This window comes from Emydura macquarii, unplaced genomic scaffold (genome assembly GCF_026122565.2).
Source record: "Emydura macquarii macquarii isolate MOO-44397 ecotype Brisbane River unplaced genomic scaffold, CSIRO-AGI_Emac_v2 contig_2768, whole genome shotgun sequence".
NCBI classification, from domain to species: Eukaryota; Metazoa; Chordata; order Testudines; family Chelidae; genus Emydura; species Emydura macquarii.
Window position 1 is genome coordinate 47,322,293 of NW_027132905.1, and position 20,098 is coordinate 47,342,390.

At 37.3% G+C, this 20,098-nt stretch overlaps 1 protein-coding gene across 5 annotated transcripts in view; it reads left to right on the plus strand.

Annotated features, from left to right (window-relative positions):
* The window catches only part of VPS13D (vacuolar protein sorting 13 homolog D), a 172,820-nt gene that overhangs the window by 65,713 nt on the left and 87,009 nt on the right, over positions 1-20,098 (plus strand). For all 5 annotated transcript variants that reach the window (XM_067567469.1, XM_067567468.1, XM_067567467.1 and 2 more), the window contains 11 exons: positions 3,614-3,764; positions 5,267-5,477; positions 7,235-7,482; positions 8,503-8,694; positions 9,680-9,806; positions 11,673-11,815; positions 15,270-15,400; positions 15,992-16,167; positions 16,792-16,915; positions 17,899-18,134; positions 19,779-19,887. In XM_067567469.1, the coding sequence (XP_067423570.1) occupies positions 3,614-3,764; positions 5,267-5,477; positions 7,235-7,482; positions 8,503-8,694; positions 9,680-9,806; positions 11,673-11,815; positions 15,270-15,400; positions 15,992-16,167; positions 16,792-16,915; positions 17,899-18,134; positions 19,779-19,887 (1,848 nt within the window). The remainder of the gene's footprint in view (positions 1-3,613; positions 3,765-5,266; positions 5,478-7,234; positions 7,483-8,502; positions 8,695-9,679; positions 9,807-11,672; positions 11,816-15,269; positions 15,401-15,991; positions 16,168-16,791; positions 16,916-17,898; positions 18,135-19,778; positions 19,888-20,098) is intronic.

Consider the following 20,098-nt stretch of genomic DNA (forward strand, 5'->3'; position numbering starts at 1 on the left):
TCAAATGTCCTGCGTTGAGCAGTGGGTTGGACTAAATGACCTCCTGAGGTCTCTTCCAACCCTACTCTTCTATGATTCTATGAAATGAAGAGTCAACATCAGATCTTCCACATACCACAAATGTGGAAAGTTGTTTGTATAACTGCAGTGCTTTTTCTTGTTGGCAGAGAATCCACTGAGCTAGTAAAATAGCATTCTTGTGGGTTAGGGAGCATCTTGAACCTCACTCCATAGTTCGAACAATTCACAAGAAACCCAGATGATATACACCTTTGTGTATACGTGAAATGAGTCCAGACTTCGTTTGGAGCTCTTGCCTAGCTTTTCACCTTCTTTGATTCCAGTTTCATCTCCTGTTGATCCTGTTCCTTTCATCCTTCTTCCTCTTTCACTGTCCTTTTCTACCAGAAATATTCTCCTTTCTTTCAATGCAGATATTCCTGTATCCTCTTGTTTGCTGCTTTGTTCTGAATATGCTCTCTGTTGCTGTAAAAATAAAAGTGTTACCAGATGTAAATGATTACATAAAGGGCAAAGCATTTGGAGAATAAGATCTCACTATTTTCCAGGATGACTGAGCACTTGTTAAATGTGACTGTCCAGAACTGTAACTAGTTCGCTCTGGCAATGACTTTCTTAAATAGGGAAGAGGATCTGTGAATTTTTAGGGCAGGTAAGAGAGAAAAAGGATAATAGGAGTATCTGGGAGAGTTTTCTTGGTATAGATTTATGATAGTTATTTAATTTTCTGTATATTTTAATGCAAATCTTTTTTGAGAACTGACCACTCATAGACTTTAAGGTCAGAAGGGACCATCATGATCATCTAGGCTGAGAACTCACCCACCCGCTCTTGTAATAGGCCCCTAACCTCTGCTGATTTACTGAAGTCCAAATCATGATTGAAACACTTCCAAGGTACAGAGAGTCCACCATTTACACTAGTTTAAACCTGCAAGTGATCCAATGCTCCATGCTGCAGTGGAAGACAAAAAACCGCCAGGGTCTCTGCCAATCTGATGCGGGGGGGGGGGGGGAATTCCTTCCTGACCCCAAATATGGCGATCAGTTAGATCCTGAGCATGTGGACAAGACCCACTGACTAGCGAGACATCTGGGAAAGAATTCTCTCTAGTAACTCAGAGCCTCCCCATCTAGTGTCCCATCACCAGCCATTGGAGTATCTGCTGCTAGCAGTCGCAGATCCGCTACGTGCCATTGTAGGCAGTCTCATCATACCATCCCTTCCATAAACTTATCAAGCTGATGAAGCCAGTTAGGGTTTTTGCCCCCACTGCTCTCCTTGGAAGGCTGTTCCAGAACACACACACACACACACACACACACACACCCCCCCCCCCCCCCAATCATGATCTGGCTTTAAGAACCATTGCAGTCTGTTTTCTCAGCTCTGTTCTCATCTACTTTGACACCCTAATGTGCACCAAACTGCAAAGGAGAATGAATCTTTTACAAGCTGGCACTGCTTGACACACATACTCCTATGCAAAGGAAGCATAAGCTATAGCAAGTTCCTCTTTCTCTACCTGTAACCTATTGTTTATTTATTTGTGTTGTGATACCACCTAGAGGCCCCAATCTTGGTTTCTTCCAAGTACTGCATACACACAACAAAAAGATCCAGCTTCCCTTCTAAATAAAACACTGGTTCTGGGCACATCTTCACACCGTAAAACTCTCTTTCAAACTATGATATTTAGTGTACACAATTAGGTATGGGGGAAGACTGAGGCATGAGCCAATTGAATGGAAATTTCAGTTCACGTGTGTACCTCTTTGAGGCCTGATCCAAAGCCTATTGAAATTAGTGGAAATTCTCCATTGCCTAACAGTGTTTTGGAGCATGTCCCTTAATTCCACTGAGGATCATATCCTATGGTGCTAAAGTATAGCATCTTAGGGAAAGGTAGATTAAGGCATCTCCCATAGAGCGTAAACCTTTGATTTAAATTTTATAAAACGTGTTCAGTGTTGCAGTAATATGAGCTACCTGCAAAGGAAGGGAACATTGGTACTGGCAACCGCCATAACCACAAAAGAGCCAAACTGCAAGATTATTCAAAAATCAGTCTGCACAAATAGCAGAATGACAAACTATATTTTTGAAAGAAGAGTACTGTCTCCGCAAACATTATCATTGAAAGACTCTTGGACAGAGTCACTAATTCCAGGGAAAAAAAAAAAAGTGTTGAAGTTTCTCCCTGCCAGAATTTTTTTTTTTTTTTTTTTTTTTTTTTTTTTTTTTATTGAATCAGTTTAAAAACAACAATCCTAAATGGTGAAGCTAAGAGATCTTGGCGCCTCTCATTTTATCCTGCTGCTGTTATTGTCAGCAGAGCTGGGAGCACAAGGTTAAATGCAGAACTATTCATGTTCCACCTGAACTGGATTCAGAGTTCACCAGCAATATTTCAGAGCAAAACTTTTAAGAATTAAATAAAGAATACTATAATATAACATGATAGCAAGATTATATTTTTAATACTTCTCTTCAAAATCTTTAGAATTCTTTTTTGACATAATATTTTTAAATAGAAAATCTCAAGTAAATTACTAACCCCATAACTAAAGTTAGTATTGTGACTTGCTTTCATTGGATGGTGAGTTTAGTTGAGGTCTCTCAGTTGTTTTATTTAAACCCTTCCTGTGAGCTTTGTAGCCAGAACTGGAGCTGTGTTTAAAAAAATAAAATACTTCTGTGTTTTTCCCTATGATCTTAGACTTGCTGAATGTGCTTCTGGCAACTTTCAGCAAAACTATGTACATTTCATTGTGGTGTTTGTTTTTTTTACATTGTTTTAATAAAGATATTGGCAGTTCAAAATCCTGGCCCAACTGTCCATTCTTTCTCAAATACAAAAACATTGTCAGCATGTTCTGGGCACAGTCTCTTAAAATAATATTTACTGTTGCGATTTTTCTTTGGGTCCATATACAGTATGGATTTTTTTACGTTTCTGTAGTGTGAAGGGAAAATGAATTGTTTTAAAGTTTATATCACTAAAGATTTTGTAATAGTGCATTGTGTATATATATAAAAAGCTATGTGTTAATCTAGATATCTGAGGCTATTTTTCTGGCTGTGTACGTAGAAGGCAGTGATTGAGAAGCACTAAGGAAAAGGAGAATGAACAGAACCTTGAATTATCAGAAACTATTTTGAATTTTTTTTTTGGACAACATGAAGCATACTAATAAAAATGCTTAGCATAAATAATGCTCTCAATATTCTAGCTCAGGAAAGTCCAGGATGCAGCCACTTTCCTGTTTGCTATCATGTCTAGGGAGTTGCAGTTCATAAAGGATTGTAGCAGGCCAAATCTGCTATTGCTTTCTAGTGAGTTGCTTGTATTTTTATTTTCATTGCTTTCTTTCTTTAGGTTGACAAGCCCAAATAATGAGTTTGTGTTTATCAAAGATGATATAAGCACAAGTAAATATTATGGGTATTTTAAAAAATATATTAAATGTATAAGTTAGGTGTGGCCCTTGGGCTACTGGCAAGCTGCAGTTACTGCAAAGTTGGGGCATTTGTTTTCTAGATATCTTCATTGCATTTTCTGATACTTAAACTTTTTAAATGGCTTTGCAGTTTTCTACATTGCCTCCAGTTCGTGTGGTATTTGAAGTTACTATGGAAGGTAGCGCTCGGAAGGTGATAACTGTGCGCTCTGCGTTGATTGTGAAAAACAGGCTGGAAACACCAATGGAATTAAGGCTGGATAGCCCTTCAGCTCCTGACAGTAAGTCTCAGAACACTCTCACCACACCCTACAACATATCAGTGAGGAAAACCTTACGGTCAGAACCATTTATGATGGCCCCAGTTTTGGTTGTCTCAAATGTTTTCTTGTCTTGTTCTCTAGTAAAAAAGAATGTCTAGAAAATGCCATCAAAATATTCAAAGTATAAAAGCAAGTAAGACTTCCCTAAAAATCTTATGTGGAGATTTTTCCTGAGGATAAAGTCTGAAATCTCAAGCAACAGATAGAATTTGTGTTACGATGTTGTCATGTTAGAGTGTGATATTCCTGTCCCCAGCTTCTTCAAAGCAGAAGAAAGGAATGTTTAAAGTATTGTGCTTTGTTTACTTACCGTCAGTTTAGAAGAGTCAGGCTTCTCTATCTTGCATTTCTTTGCCTTAAGTCAAAACTTACGTAAGTTTTTTTTTCTACAACAGATGTTTTATCCAACTTCATCATCTTAGTCAAACAGCTAAGAGCTCTACAAACAAGAGCATTTGAAAGAGTTTACAGTATATTTTAATGTGAGAGAGGGCTGCTTCGTTTTCTTTAACAGCAGTTAGGTAACAGTCATCTTTCACATCAGCAAGGCAAACACTAGTACTGGCAAAGAAATGAACCCTGTACTTTGGAGTATTTCAGTACAGATCTGAGGTACTAGATATAGTGATCTCACATCCACCCTGAACAATTTTTAAACCAAATTGTCTTTTTGTGTCCACTATAATGGCGGAAGAACTGATTAGCTCAGTGAAGTTAGAAGTATGGTTTCTGGAACCAAATTTCTGAATAACACCTGAATTTGCTTTTTCTTGGGGGGATGGGGCTGATGGAAAAGAAGGGGTGAAAACCCTATAGATTTCAATCCTACTTGTACTGACAACAAAATAGCCCTATCTAAGGAGAAAATGGTCAACAAGCTACATTGAAGAGACCAAAGGGAGTTTCAACTTGCTGGCTTAAGTGAATTGGAGGAGCTGAGGCTGCAAGAGGGCCACATTTCCTTATGGGTCCATGTTTAGAACGTGCCACAGTTGAGATGAAGTCATTGTGCCATCCAACAGTCAGAACTTTGCGGAGGGTTTCACTCTTTGGCACTGTGTGCAGATATAGTCCAGGAGTGTAGATCTATTTTGACAATTTGCGTGAAGATCTCTAGTAATGGATGAGTAACTTTTCTTTCCACACACACTTAAAATGGGACTTTTAACCAAAACAGCCAGAGAAACAAAGTTTAGAACTCCCGCTAATATTTTTTTAATCAAGTCCTGATTTATCTAGAATCAGACCGTTAGCTTTATAAGCAGGACTTTCTTGCTGTTTGACTCACTACTAGCGGCGCTGTAAACAGCAGCTTGGCGTTTGGATTGGTTGATCTACGTATAATGGGAAACGTCTTTCATTAAATGCATGATACAAAGTTTATAATGGAAGAAATTTATTTATAGTTTGACCAAAGGACCCAACCTGAAGCATGTGTTTTCTTTGTGATTTGGTTGCAGAACCTGTAGTGCTTCCAGCAGTAATGCCAGGGGATTCCTTTGCTATTCCATTGCACCTTACATCTTGGCGATTGCAGGCCAGGCCAAAAGGAATGGGAGTCTTTTTCTGTAAGACTCCCATTCATTGGACTAACGTGCAGAAGGCAGCAGAGGTATGTAGCAGCAAACGAGAGTGCCATTCGATGGAGTCTGAAAACAGCCGATTTTTCAGGTAATTATGACGTTATAAGGGTAAACATTGTGCTATAACTGACCAGTTACGGATAGGTGAATGAATATGAAAGTAAGTAATGCTAGAAAAAGCTAAAAGGGGAATGGGAAAGTGGTTGGTTGTTCCGAGATAACCGTTGTGGTGTTTTGTTTTTTGTTTGACACCTTTATAATATGAGATTTTTAAGTGCGGCTATACTGTAATTTTACCTGGAAGGTTAGATGGGATATGAGGTCATATCCATCAGGTTATTTAAAAATAGGAAATGAGCCCTGCCATGTTGGTCGGAAGGAAGATCATCAGGTCTCCATTCCCAATCCCACAAACTGTGGCTGAATGTAAAAGGGTAGGAAACCACAACTCACTCCTCCAACTTCCTTCGATAAAAAGCCACTACAGGAACAGCAAGCAGAAATTGGCATTAGCTTGGCTGTGGCAGTTTCTTCTTTGCTGACATCAGGAGAGTATAGAATCTTCTTAGGAATCAGAAAACAGTGAAGCACTAGAGGCTTTTTCTCAGTTTCTGTCTTAAGACCAAAATAGTTCTTATACCCTTACTTGACCATCCGTATAGCAAAAGTGTAAAATTACAAAACAAACGTTCTACTAACCTTCAATGTAATAAAGTCAAATAATAGAAATTAGAGATGGGTATAACCTGCTGGGTTACCTAGCCTGTCCTTCCGCTAATGCAGGATTGTTCCCTACGGTTCATGTTTTTTGTCCAAAATACTCAGTGTTTTGTTTTAATCCCCATAATGTCAACTTATAATGAACACTGAATGGTATCTCATACTTCTTTAGTTTGATACAACTAGTGATGCCATCCACTTGTTAGGCCTTCCCAGACCTGAAGAAGAACACTGTGTGACTCAAAAGCTTCTCGCTCTCATCATCAGAAGTTGGTCCACGAAAAGATATTACCTCACCCACCTTGTCTCTCTAGGCTTTATATATAGCATTCCTAAAAATAGTTGAGGGAAATTACCTTTGTTTAGTGAATAGTTATCATTTCAAAAAGACATCACTTTATAGTTCAGATTTTTAAAAAATATATACTGTTTTGAGGTCATTACTGTAGGATGCTAAACAATTTTTCTAAGACATGAGTACCTCTCCAAAGAACTTATCTGAAGAAGTATTATTATCTTACATCCTCATTTGATTGTCTAATTTAAACCCCCAAAGACAATATTGTCTATTGGTTAGAGCAGGGAGGACAAGAAAAACACAAATCCAATTGTATTACAGAATGTAATTTTAATTTATTTTGACTAGTATAATTTAGTTTTAATTAATCAATACTTCATAGCATACCAGCAAATGTATTGTAATATATTTTGTAAAAATAAAAGTTTAATAACCTCTGAGACCTCTTTGCATACTGTGCTTTGCTATTAAGTACATGTTGAGAAGTGCAATGAGACCTTTTTTTTGCAAAGGATAATCAGATTTGTAGATGGAGAATTCTAGTATAATTACTTGTTATAATTCACAGACTTCTTATGAGGTGGAATTGTTTGTGAACTGTTTTGAGAGTTGCAGATGAGGGGTAGTATAAGTGCAAAATATTTGGAATATTTTACAATCAAGTTTAAAATGTTGATTATGGAGAATAATTCTAAATACTCTATGGGTTATGAATTGTGTAAATTGCACTGTGGCATGAGATTCAATCTAGTGCTTGGGAAGCCAAAGTACAACTATTCCATTCAAGAAATGGCTTATTTTTCACACACATCTGTCTTTCTTCATAGGTTTTGTGTGGCTATAAAGAAAGAGACTTATCCAGATTACATGCCCTCAAACATATTTTCTGACAGTGCTAAACAGATTTTCAGACAGCCTGGGCATACCATTTATCTCTTGCCAACTGTGGTAATCTGTAACTTGCTACCTTGTGAACTCGAATTTTATGTTAAAGGGATGCCAATTACCGGGACACTAAAACCTGGCAAGGAGGCAGCATTGCATACAGCTGATACATCTCAGAACATCGAGCTCGGTAAGGTGTTACAGGGGCATTATTATTTGCTGCTACTACAAAAGCAGCTCAGAATGACTGCATGTTTTGTTACACAAACAACTATGGCAGCAAAAGGAAAAATAAGCTTTTTTGATACAATGTGATATTTTCAGTGGTTTGCAACATTTCTTATGGAATTGTTCATCACACACACACACACACCTGAAAGATATCCGAATTGCTCCCCTTTTCCCTCACCTCTTTCCCTTTGCTCTAATATTGCAAAACTTGCAGTAAAATCATGAGATGGCAACAGTGAAAAATTTGTAATGCGTGAAATTTTCAAGTTAGACCCGTTTTCAGATTTTAGTGGACTATGAAGGCGTGGCTGTATAAAAACTTATTTCGCAGCAAGCTGGGGTATAAATCTACCTCATACTAGCCTAATGTGCATTAAGTGTCTGTGTGGACTCCGTGGCTGTGTGCTTAAAAGGTCAGTAGTGTGCTTTGATCAGAGTGCACTAGGGAATGTTCAGTGGGCAGCAGACTGGTATGAGGTACTTCTTCTCTGAGTAGTGTCTGAATGGGTGCTCCTCTTCAGGTATTCATGTTCATGGGAAAATTTTCTCATCAGCTAATTTTAAGGCCACAAGAAATTGCTTTATTTTTAACAATAGCTATTTAAAATATCCTAGTTAATTTTAAATTCAGATATTCAGTGTCCATGTGCTACTGGGAAGAGTGCATTAGAAATACTGGTATTGAAGGTAGATATAGATATGACAGAATTATTTTTCTGAACGGTGGTTGTGCTGTGAGAATATTCTCAAAAGGTGAAATTTGTTCCTGTGCAGAGAGCCTGCACAAAGCTTATATATCATTTGAGATTTAGTTTGAGGACTGTGATCACAGTACCTTCTTAGCTCATATTCGAAGGTCAAACAGGTAGTTTTAAAAGGAAGTAAAGTCAGGGAAAGCTGTATGAAATATTCTAGGAAGACGACTCCTTCTCATAACAGTCCCGGAGAACATGCTTTTTTGTGTGTGTTTGTTTCTTAGGGGTATCACTGGAAAATTTTCCACTGTGCAAGGAGCTGTTGATTCCTCCTGGGACACAAAACTATATGGTCCGAATGCGATTGTATGATGCCAACAAGCGACAACTAAACCTAACAATAAGGATTGTATGCCGAGCTGAAGGGTCTCTAAAAATATTCATTTCTGCACCATATTGGCTAATTAACAAAACAGGTATGTTTAACTTTCATAACCACTAATGATGGTCACTCACTTGGAAATAAAGATTCCTTTTAGAATTGATCTGCTGTGCAGCCATGTAGAACTTTTGAAAATGGATTAAGGAAAATGAAGTTGCAGAAAATAGGCTGCATCAAATAGCAAATAGCCATTCTTATTGTGCAGGTCTTATAAACAATTACATTATAATTAAATAACTGAGTTATTGTGCTGAAGATTTTAAAACTTCATAGTTATGCGTTTTTAAATGTAGTAAGGTGTCGAATCCCTGGTCTACACTCACCTGGCGATTCGGCGGCAGTCGACGGGAGCTTGCGTAACTCCCGTCGACTGCTGTGCTTTCCGTCTTCACGATGTCTTCACTGCACTGCGCCGATGGGAACCACGTTCCCGTCGACGCAGCACTACGCCACTTGAGGGGGTGCTTTACCAGTGTCAACTTCTGGATCGATTGAGTGGGTCTTCACTGACCGCTCAATCGATCCAGATAGGTTGATCTGACGGCGGCGACTTTGCCACCATCAGTATAGAAATACCCAAAGAGCTTGGTTAGGCTCTGTATACATCAAAATAAAAGAATTTGTTTTTCAAACACTGAAGAACCTTCATCAAGTAACAGAAGTCTAGAGCAGTAATTGTATTGTGATGGTGCCATCTTGGCCAATACACAAGGATATGAAGCAGAGAACTTCGGAGCTGAAAGCATCAGACTCTGCAGCTTGAACTAAAAAGCCTGGCTGTATAGCTTGGAACTGTTAGTCTCATGTCCTCTGTGGGTCAGTCACAGAGTGTAATATACAACATATGGTGACCAGTGGCTTACATATTACATCAAACTTTAAAATTGTTCTTAAAATTGCTGCTATTGTTCCCATTTTCACAACTAATAATATAATCCCTGGTCCTAAATGAAGTATATATTTTTGTTTTAAATTTGAGTGTAAATTAAAGTTTCATTTATGATTCTGTTTGCTTAAAGGATTACCACTGATCTTCAGACAGGACAATGCAAAGACAGATGCTGCAGGTCAGTTTGAAGAACATGAGCTTGCCAGAAGCCTGAGCCCACTTCTCTTCTGTTATGCTGACAAAGAACAGCCAAACCTGTAAGTATTGTTGATGAGAAGGAAAAATGTTTAAAAAGAATGAAAATAATTAGTGAAAGGATCAGGTGCTGATACTTCAGTATGAATATCCTGTAGGAAAAATCCTTCATTGGCAAGATGACCTGGTAAGGTATTTGGTTTGAGATATTGACATGAGTTTATGCAATATTTAGACATTTAATACTGAACACTAACCATTTAGTTGGCTAGTTTTATTGTAAATGCAGTCTGCTGTGTTTTTATTTCACATATATTGAAATGATATTTCTTTTCATAACTTGGTAAAGCACGAAAATGCAAATTATCTTTTCCTTGAGGACATTTATCAGACTGCTCACTCTGATAATGTCCTTACTACAACTAAAATAGTTTGACTAGCACAAAAAGACAAGCACATTGGGTAAACAGTAAACAATTACCCAAAAAATGTGTTTTAAAAAAAAGTCTACCTTTTTATGTTTGTGAGTTTAACAAATTAATTGACTGAACTTGTCAAAAAATAGGGACAAATTTAAATGACACACACAAACATATAAACATATTGAAAATATTTAATAGCAAAAAGGGAAAATTGAGAAGCCTTTATAATTTGTGGTGGCTTATTATTGCTTCAGTGACTCATTTTGGACATAGCTTAGTTCTTTGGTGATTTCCTTCCTGTTTTGAGTTATTATTCTGAACATATCCATCAGCCTCAAAAACTGCCCCAAACCATCCACTTCATTTAGGAGTTAAGTACTGCCTGTAACAGAGCAGCTATATTTCTGATGCACAAGGGAATGGCAGGATTTTGGAGCCAACACATCAGATATTTTTAATCCTGTTGCGTCATGAAGCTCATCTCTGCACAGGCTTCCTGTGTAGCTATAAACAGTTGTTCTTTCGGAGAATCTGTTACCGTATGGATCCGCTGATCATTGATCCCCATGATGTATGGTTGCAAGGAATGCTATAGATACAGCAGTCTGTCAGGAGATTTCTTAATGGATTATGCTCTGGAAACAAGATTCACCATCACTTTAATGACCCATTTAACTATTCTTAATCATTGGTGAAAAGGTATATTTTTAAAAAATCCTGACTTTTTTTTAAAAAAATATTTTTTTTCAGTTTTGTAAATGAAAAATTCTCTCCAAGCTTACTTTCATTCCTAAGCCTTTCTGTTAAGATTGTCAGAAGGATAACGGATACTGCCAATTGGGATGGTGATTTTTGTAATGTGCTCTGAAAAATAGGACTTCTCTAATATAAAGTTGAACCTAATCTGAGGAAGGAAAATTATTTGGATTGGCAACATTTTATTGAGTACATCACAGCTTCTTCAAGTGCTTTGAGTTCTACTAATGAGTAGTGCTACATAAGATCTAGGTAGTTGTGGTGGTGGTTATTATTATTGAACGGAAACATAGACTTGTTGATTCTTAAGAGGTGGTTTATCTGGTGTTCCATGAACAAAACATTGGAAGGTAAAAATGCTAAGTTGGTTACTAATTTTAGAAAAATGTGATTGAAATTTGTTTATAGTCACATACGTATTTTCCTTCTAAAAAAAATTATTCAAGTCACTGAACCGCTTCTTGCCTCAGTTTTCTCATCTGAAAAATAGTGATAATAATACCTGCCTCCTGTGGCCATTGAGTTTTCATTAATTTTGCAAGATGCTTAAATAGTTTTAGATAAAATATGCTGAAATGGGTAATGTGTTATTACTAGGCAAGAGATTTTGCTTGTGGTTTTTAATGGTTTTTGTGTTATTGTATACAGTCTGAATATATCTGCATTCAGTAGAACACCACCAAAGTATTGTTCTGATACTTAACTCTTCATTTAGAGGAGTAAATCAACATGTCCTTTCACTATCCTTAGTTGTACAATGCGAATTGGGAAAGGAATCCATCCCGAAGGTATGCCTGGCTGGTGCCAGGGATTCTCACTGGATGGAGGCAGCGGTGTCCGAGCCCTTAAAGTGATTCAGCAGGGACACCGACCTGGCCTCATTTATAACATTGGTATGTAATCATGGAGCAATTCCTTAAATATTGCACAACTGTGTAAAACCTTTTTTTTTCTTCCTCTACCTCTCCAAACAAAACCGCACATGCATACTCTGTATCTCAGATATTGTAGTGAATATAAAGAGTTTTGGGGAGCAACCTCCCTACATTTAACTTTATTTATAACTTCATTTTTCAGTGAAGAAAGACTTCCTAATGTAAATTGTTGTCAAGATTTTTTCCACTGAATTATTCAGTGCTCTTGTGATATGGACAGATTTAGGTTACTAAACTCATTATGCCAATGGTATAATGGGATTTCAAAACTAACTGGGAAAGGTTAATACAATAAGCAAGTGGTTTGATCTAAACACAGGGACTTGGACCCCAGAATTCCTGTGTTCTAATCCTAACCGACACAGATACCTTCTGTGGCTTTGAGCAATAGCTTAAACTCTACCTGAGTTTTCCCATCTGTAAAATGAGGATAACACCTACTGTACTTACCCCTCAGGCGTGTTGTAAGAATAAAGAGGGTAAAGTGCTTTAAAATGTTGTGATGTTACTTATAAGTAACAACATCAGATTTTCAAAAGAACTCAGCACCCAGCAGCTTGCATTTTTCTTTGATCTCATTCTTGATTCATTCTGATCTAACCTATCTGAAAAACATTAATTTATGCCTGAAAACATATAAGTATGTACTGTGTTAATTAATTGGTAAAATAAAAGTAGATTACCTGACAGTTCAAGTTTTGAACAGAATTTAAATGGCTTAAATTTGTTTGAGGAATAAATACATTTTATAGATACATTCATTCAAATACCAATTTAAAAAAACAGTCTTCAATGAAGGAAATGCATCTCTCTCTCCTTTCCTGCAGCAGACTTAAGGATGCTTTCATAGCAGTGAAAAGAAGTTTGGTTTAGCTCTTTCTCTAGGCCTAAGGCTCCTGCTCCATTATTTTAACATGAGTGGAAAATTTTGTTTGCCTTGATTTTTCCTGTAAAGATCAGTTCTGACTAGCTTCTTTCTGGAAACATCACAGTCTCAGAAATGTCATTATATTTATTTCTGTTGATCTATGTTACACAGGAATACTTCTGGTTTTGATCCTTGGTCCTTGTGGCCTGTGAGATGGAAATCGCCATTAACACTTCAGGGTTTCTAGTATGAACAGACTGTGGTACTACTGGAATGCAATCTGAGTGGCTACATAAACATTGCTGACACTGTGTGTGTGTGTGTAATAGAAATCTGACCTTAAAATTTTGGGGTGGGTCAATTTCCCTTTTCATTAAAAGATGTTTGCCCCACTCTCTGAATAGAGAGGTTTTTCTCTCTGAGGCAGGGTTTCAGGTTCAGATCTACATTTGGTGCAGCTAATGAAGCAAGCCAGCACAGGTCATATATTAGCAAGGTGGGGCTGTTCAGGAATGTTATTTCAGCTAATGGAAAACATAACAAGCTGGTCCATTTCCCAAAGCAGTCAGTCGTCTTTAAACAATCATGGAGTGAAACTGTGTTTGGGCATCTTACTGTGGTGGTAGTTTCGCATTGCAACTATAACATATCCTTAGACTTAAAATACAAATCTTCTGTTATTTGGACCTTTTTGCCTGATGTGCTGTAGAAATCTTGCTATAAGATTAACTACCAAGGCATGAGGCAAATTACCCATGCCCATCAAAACAAGCTGTCACTAATTATAATTGAATGTGTCAATTTACCACAATCAATTTTGCACATTTAGTCTAATAAGCAGAGGGGGAAAGTAAATGACTAAAATTTTGGTTTCATTGGACTTTTGGGTCCTTGATACAAAAACAGGCTTCACCTGCATGAAGGTTTTTTTGCTAGTGACTTGGAACTTTCATACGAATATTGAGGCTAACCTGATATCAGTGTGCTGTCAAATTGGGTGAGAGAATATAAATTAAATTAGTCTGTATTTCAGATTTTTAATACATTATTTGCTTGCCTCAGGTTTGTTGAGTCTAGCCTAAGGAACTGCACCACTGGCTCCAATGTTTTCTGATTCAATGTACACAAAGTATTTTCAGAGAAGCATGCTGCTATAGATGATGATAGAAGCTGAAATCCTAAGGAAAATAAAGGAAGCTGAAGTTCTTAGTTTTTTGCGTTGTATCGGGAAAGTACTGAATCAGTAGTACTGCAAAGAAGTTCAATAGGAATACTTGAATTATTTAGAACAGCGACTACAGAATTTAAAATGTGCTTTCCAAGCAATAAGAGCATGAGTTATCTGAGCTATTTTTTATTTTGTATTTCCTCAGTGCTCTTTGAGTTTTTGTGAGCTCTGTTTGCAAACTGTCCTTCCAGGCTTCCTATGTTGACATATTTACAGCTATGTAGTAGTTTCCAAAGCACCATTTGGACTCTCTCTGCAGGCGCTGTTGTATGCTTCCTAAATTTCTTTTGAAGGTTTCTGTACTGTAGCTTCTAGGCCATAAATTCCCTGTATTTCCACTTCATGCATCCGATGTAGTGTGTTTCTGCCCACGAAAGCTTATGCCCAAATAAATTGGTTAGTCTTTAAGGTGCTACAGGACTCTCACTGTTTTGCTAAAAACAGACTAACATGGCTACCTCCCGTGTTTGGGTATTTATAGGTGCTTTTGTTTCCAGACCTCTCTTCTATCTCCTTTTTTCCCCCTTCATCCTTTTACTGTGTCTGTTTCCTGGGTTTTTCTCTTTTCTCATGTTGTTCATATAATTCTGAATAAAAGTGCATGACAGGGAGTGGGGCCCAAAATGGGTTAGAACTCAGTAACCTGCAATTTGACTATAATGCCTCATAGAAAAATGTAGTCCCATTTTTCCCATCTCTAAGAAATCACTGCACTGACTAGAATGCCAGTAAAAGGAATGGGAGAGCCCGACTACTCACTTCTCTGTCAGTGCCCCATGCCAAGGAAGTAGTCACTCCTCCTCTTTCAGAATTCTACAATTCACTCAAACTTCAGGCTGAATTTTCACAATGAAGTGCTTTTTCCCCCCCACCGTGTTTTGAGGAACTTCTGGAGTGCTCAAAAACATTGGTATTTGCCTGTCAGTGTTCATGTATCTGGTCTTCGTGATTTGAGTAGATCATGGTGACTCTCTTACTTCACATCCGTAAGACTCTAGCTGAAGATGGATTGGAGTATTCTTTTAAAGCGGAAAATAAAGGTACTTTTGAAAAGGACCCCAAGCTGTTTCTGTGCCATCTATAATGCTGACAGGACTAAACTGCCAGCTACTACATTCCACTTTATAAAAAAGTATAGCAGATGGCATTTTATAAACCAGGTTTTGTTTACTATTTCTGTTCAAAATATGTGCAAGCTGTAGAACATCTGTATTGCCTCTGAAAAACATTATTTTAAAAGTTTTACATTTCTTATACTAAATATTTTTTCAGGCAGTAGATACTTTTATTTTTAACAGACTATTTCTTCTTATTAGGTATTGATGTTAAGAAGGGCAGAGGTCGTTATATTGACACTTGCATGGTAACATTTGCACCCCGTTACCTATTAGATAATAAATCAACACACAAGCTAGCCTTTGCTCAACGAGAATTTGCCAGAGGTCAGGTAAGACTTCCTTTCTACTAGAGATTATGTAGTATTTTTTTTTAATAGTGTAAACATTTTTCATAGCAGGTTCTCTTTAAAGGAGGGGAAATGTATCATAAGGTAAAATCCCAATAAGGTTGACTGCCATTCTGAATGATATACCTGTGTTTCTTGAAAGACTGTTGGATCAGACCTTGAAAATGAGCTCCTGTCTCATTTGTAAGGACATTAAAAATCCTGACTCTTTTTAAAGAAATAGAGGTTTGTACATGTGCCCTTGCCCAAAATATCCCGTCCCCTTACCTTTGTGCAACATGTTCTGTGACTGTAGGTTCTGGCCCCCTCCATCCAAGAAGTGATGCCTTTGCAGTGTTGCTATATGTATATAATTGTAAATTATTTGGAGATGCCTGAGGATGAAAGTTAATGTGACTAAATAAACTACTATTCTAGCTTGGTTATGAGATGATCTTTTCCTGTTTATCTAGTTGCCACAGTTAATTTCATGAAAAAATTACTTCATTTAAATTTCATGGTCTTTATAGATTGTTTGTTTGTAGTGTATCATTTTTAGCATGGTGGTCTTACCGTCTGTCTTTTTGTATTTAGGGTATCTCCAATCCTGATGGCTATATCTCCACCCTTCCTGGTTCCAGCGTTGTGTTTCATTGGCCACGTAATGATTATGATCAGTTATTATGTGTACGGCTAATGGAGGTTCCCAACTGCACTTGGTCTGGGGGTTTTGAAGTCAATAAAAATAGCTCCTTCCATATCAATATGAGGTAGTTACTGTACATAGATGATATATTTTTAAAGTTGTCTTCTATGTCTAAAGAGGCTAATGTCTAAACTTGTGACTGCAATAACACAGATCAGATTTCTGCTCTCTTGTGTTTAAACCAAAAGAAAAAGAGGTCAATGTGAAAAGCAGATACTTTGACTGGTGGACTGTTAGGTATCTTAATTAAAAGGGCTGTGAATGCATGTGTACATTTGCTATGAAACAGTCTAAATGCCCTTTTTTTGTGTGTGTGTGAGACATGTTGTACTAGAGTGTTAAAATCCAAGGATTTTATCAGCATGGAGATGATTCAGCTTACACATATCATGGTGATGGGCCCAGTTTAAGAACCTAAGCAGAACTGCATAAAAGAAATAATGAATGATTGCACATACCTTGGGGAAATCCTGCCCAAGCAAGTTATTTAGATGGAAGATTAGAGTATATTATTTTTCTGCCGTACCTTTTTAATATATGCCTAAACTGTTTCAGAAATTGTTTGACTAATTGATGCAGCATTGGTTACACCCAGCATTGTCTAGATACTAGTTAATAGCTTCAATTTAACAAATATGCCTATGAATCCTTTAAATATATTGTACTGTTTTTGTTAAATGTTCTGCAGGGACACTCTTGGGAAATGTTACTTTTTACGAGTTGAAATTACCCTTCGAGGAGCCACGTACCGCGTCTCATTTAGTGATACTGATCAGTTACCCCCTCCATTTCGCATAGACAATATTTCTAAGGTAAAGAGCTATAGATCCACTGAAAAGTAAAAACAATTTTAATTGTGTGTGCTTGATGTGTTCCCAACTATTCTGTAAGAGAGGTGCACTTGTTTGCACAGTGAAGTGATCAGAAAGCTCTCATAGTGAGAAGCATTAGTATATTTAAGCATTAAAATCTTTTTAGTTTTCAGAACAAGTTGGTGTTGCTGAGCTTCTTACTAGAAAGCAACATCTTACTGAATTATTATTCTTAATTATTATTATCATTATACTTAACACACAAGTTGTGTTTTTCATGTATAGATCTCAAATCTCTTTTTCCAAGGAGGATCGGTATCATTATCCTCACAGATGAGGAAACTGAAGTGTAGATGATTTATAACTAGTCCTGTGTCATACAGCACATTAATAGCATAGCTGGGAATAGATTCCAGGGTCCCTGATTCTCAGTTCTACACCCTATCCACTAGAGATGCCTACAGTGAGGCATTATTTGGAGAATGACAATAAGTTCCATGCCGGCAATTGTAAGAAAAAGTTCTTTCGTACTTTTATCCAGTAAGGAAGTATGTCTTGTGATTAGAATAGGAGACTAAGATTCAGGGCTGTCGAGTTCTATTCCAGGCTTAGATGCTGAATTGTTGTGCCACCCTGGGCAAGTCATCTAACTTAGTTATACCTTAGCTAAAATAATATCTCCCAGAGGATTGAAGGCATAGGGTGCTTTGGGTGAAAGATATATTAACATTCATCATCAGACAATCTCTAATGTTGAGACTTGGATGAAGGAGTAAAATGCCTTCATCCATGAGAAGGAAGCAAAAATTGAAATGGTGTGGAATAAATTGTAGTCAGTTCAGGAAAATAACATATGACATATAGAATACAACTAACATGCTGAAAAACTGGAAAATGACAACCCTGAACTACGCTGTCAATAGCAGCTGACTGCTGAATCACATACATATAACATTTTCTAAAGCCTTCTCTCATTATTGTAGGTCCCAGTTGTTTTTACTCAGCATGGTGTTGCAGAGCCCAGACTCTGCACTGAAGTGAAGCCAATGACTTCTTTGGATTATGCATGGGATGAACCCATCCTACCACCTTTTATCATGTTGACAGTTAAAGGGGCAGGCTCCTCAGAAATTACCTGTAGCATGAACGACTTTCAAGACAGCAAACAGCTTTACTATGAAAATTTCATTTATATTGCTGCTACTTATACTTTCTCAGGGTAACTCTTTTTCATATTATATTGAAAATAGTCTTTGAAAGCAAATGGTGAATATTCAGCCATCAATTAAAGCTATCTTTTTTAAAAAAAACTGTTGCTTTTATACAGTAGTAATCACTGTAAGGATTTCAGATACTGAAAAACTTATGCTGGCTACAGGGTCAGCAAGAGGAGCTGACTGGTTAGAAAAGGATTCCAGGGTTGTATTTCTTCCACTGCCACTGACTTTTTCTGAGATCCTGGGCAAATAGCTTCACTGTGTCTCAGTTTAATTATCTGTAAATTTCATAATAAGATGCTCATCTCATGTGCTCTTGTGATACTTAATATTTTTAGGTATTTGTGCACATTGCCAAACAAATCAATACTTCAGGCACATATATTTAAAGCGTAACTGGTGTATTGCTTGAAGAATGCTGCTTACATGATTACGTTTTTCTTGCAGAATGAATCTCTACTTTTAATTAGTACTGGTCTTTCAGTTCTTTTAACCTCAAGCTGCCATTAATATTAGAGTATTGAGTCTTTCCCCTTTTAGCAAAGACAGAGCTATAGTACTGTCAGCCAGAGCAGTAATGGAAGAGTGAAAGAAATCTGGTTCCATACCAGATTAGGTCACTGTGGAAAATATGGGTGGGAGGTAGCTTAGTATGGTACCCACTGGGAGATGGGGTTGAGGGACTGATTTCTGAGAAAAGTGAGATGAGGACCTGGTGTCTTCAGCTGTAGTTTCTGCTCTTTGTGATATCTCCAGTTGAAGTGCATATCACTGAAAGTCTCAAACTGAGGGGAGTTGATCTTTGAGTGAGGCCTTCTGATAACATCTTTGTTACTGCAGATTATAGTGGAAGATGTCACTACATGTACATATTGCTTATTATTGACCTGTTGCCCATTGGAGACTAAACCGAGATTAGTTAAAATGCAAACTAAACATTAAAGGAATTTTAAGGTTTTCACATGCACAAAGCACATTGTCCTCCAGTTCTTCTGGATATGATTTCTTTTGGAACCTGTCAGTATCTCCTCCAGATAACTAATTGTTAAAAGATGAAGAGCTTAGCATTATTCATTTCCCATAGTGGCCTCTTAAGGATTTAGCTTTCTGTATCGTTACCCCAATATTTGCCCTCCAGGGAAATGAGCAATCAGGAGATGTATCCAAAACTTGATCTTACACATGGTGGTTCAGAGTACTGCCATTAGGCCATAGGGCAACTATTGCTTGTAACTTACCCGCCGTGTTTCTGCCCAGACAACTTGTATAACTGAGTTATGGAACACTGAAGATAGTTGTGATGAAAATACTGACTCTCTCTTAACAATAGTTATGTAGGCAATGAAAGCATTACTTTGTCTGCCAAATTGAACTCTGAGTTGGACATTTGGCTCCGTTATTAATTCCAGACATACAACGCTTTTAATAATTTAAATACCATGCTGATGGTTTACCACAGCGATTCAAAAAATGAAGGGAAATAGAGTAATGGGTAATCTGATTTAAATTTGCCTAATGTTTAATGAAGGATAAGCATAAGTTGTCCTTTTAGTAGCTGGGTGTGGTTCTGACTCAGTCTTCAGAAGAGACAGCAACTCTATATAGATATGTATCTGATTGCATGTTGGATTTTCTTGCAATTCTAGTTTGCAAGAGGAAACTGGAAGGCCAGTTGCTTCAAATAAAGATGTTGCTTATGCAGAGCTTGTCCTGGATGTTTCTCCAAAGACACAGAGAGTCATACTAAAGAAAAAGGTATGAGACTCTAGTGAGGCTTCTAAAAACAGTATTTTGCTAAGAATATTGTTGCTGTATGATCCTAGTAGCACAGAAACTTTAGAAACCTTTTCTAAATATTACCCAATTAGTTTGGTTTAGTTGTGTATTTAGCATTACATGATATTTCATATTCTGTTAAAAAAGAATGCAGCATCCATAGTATGATAGACTGAGTAGAAAAGAGTGA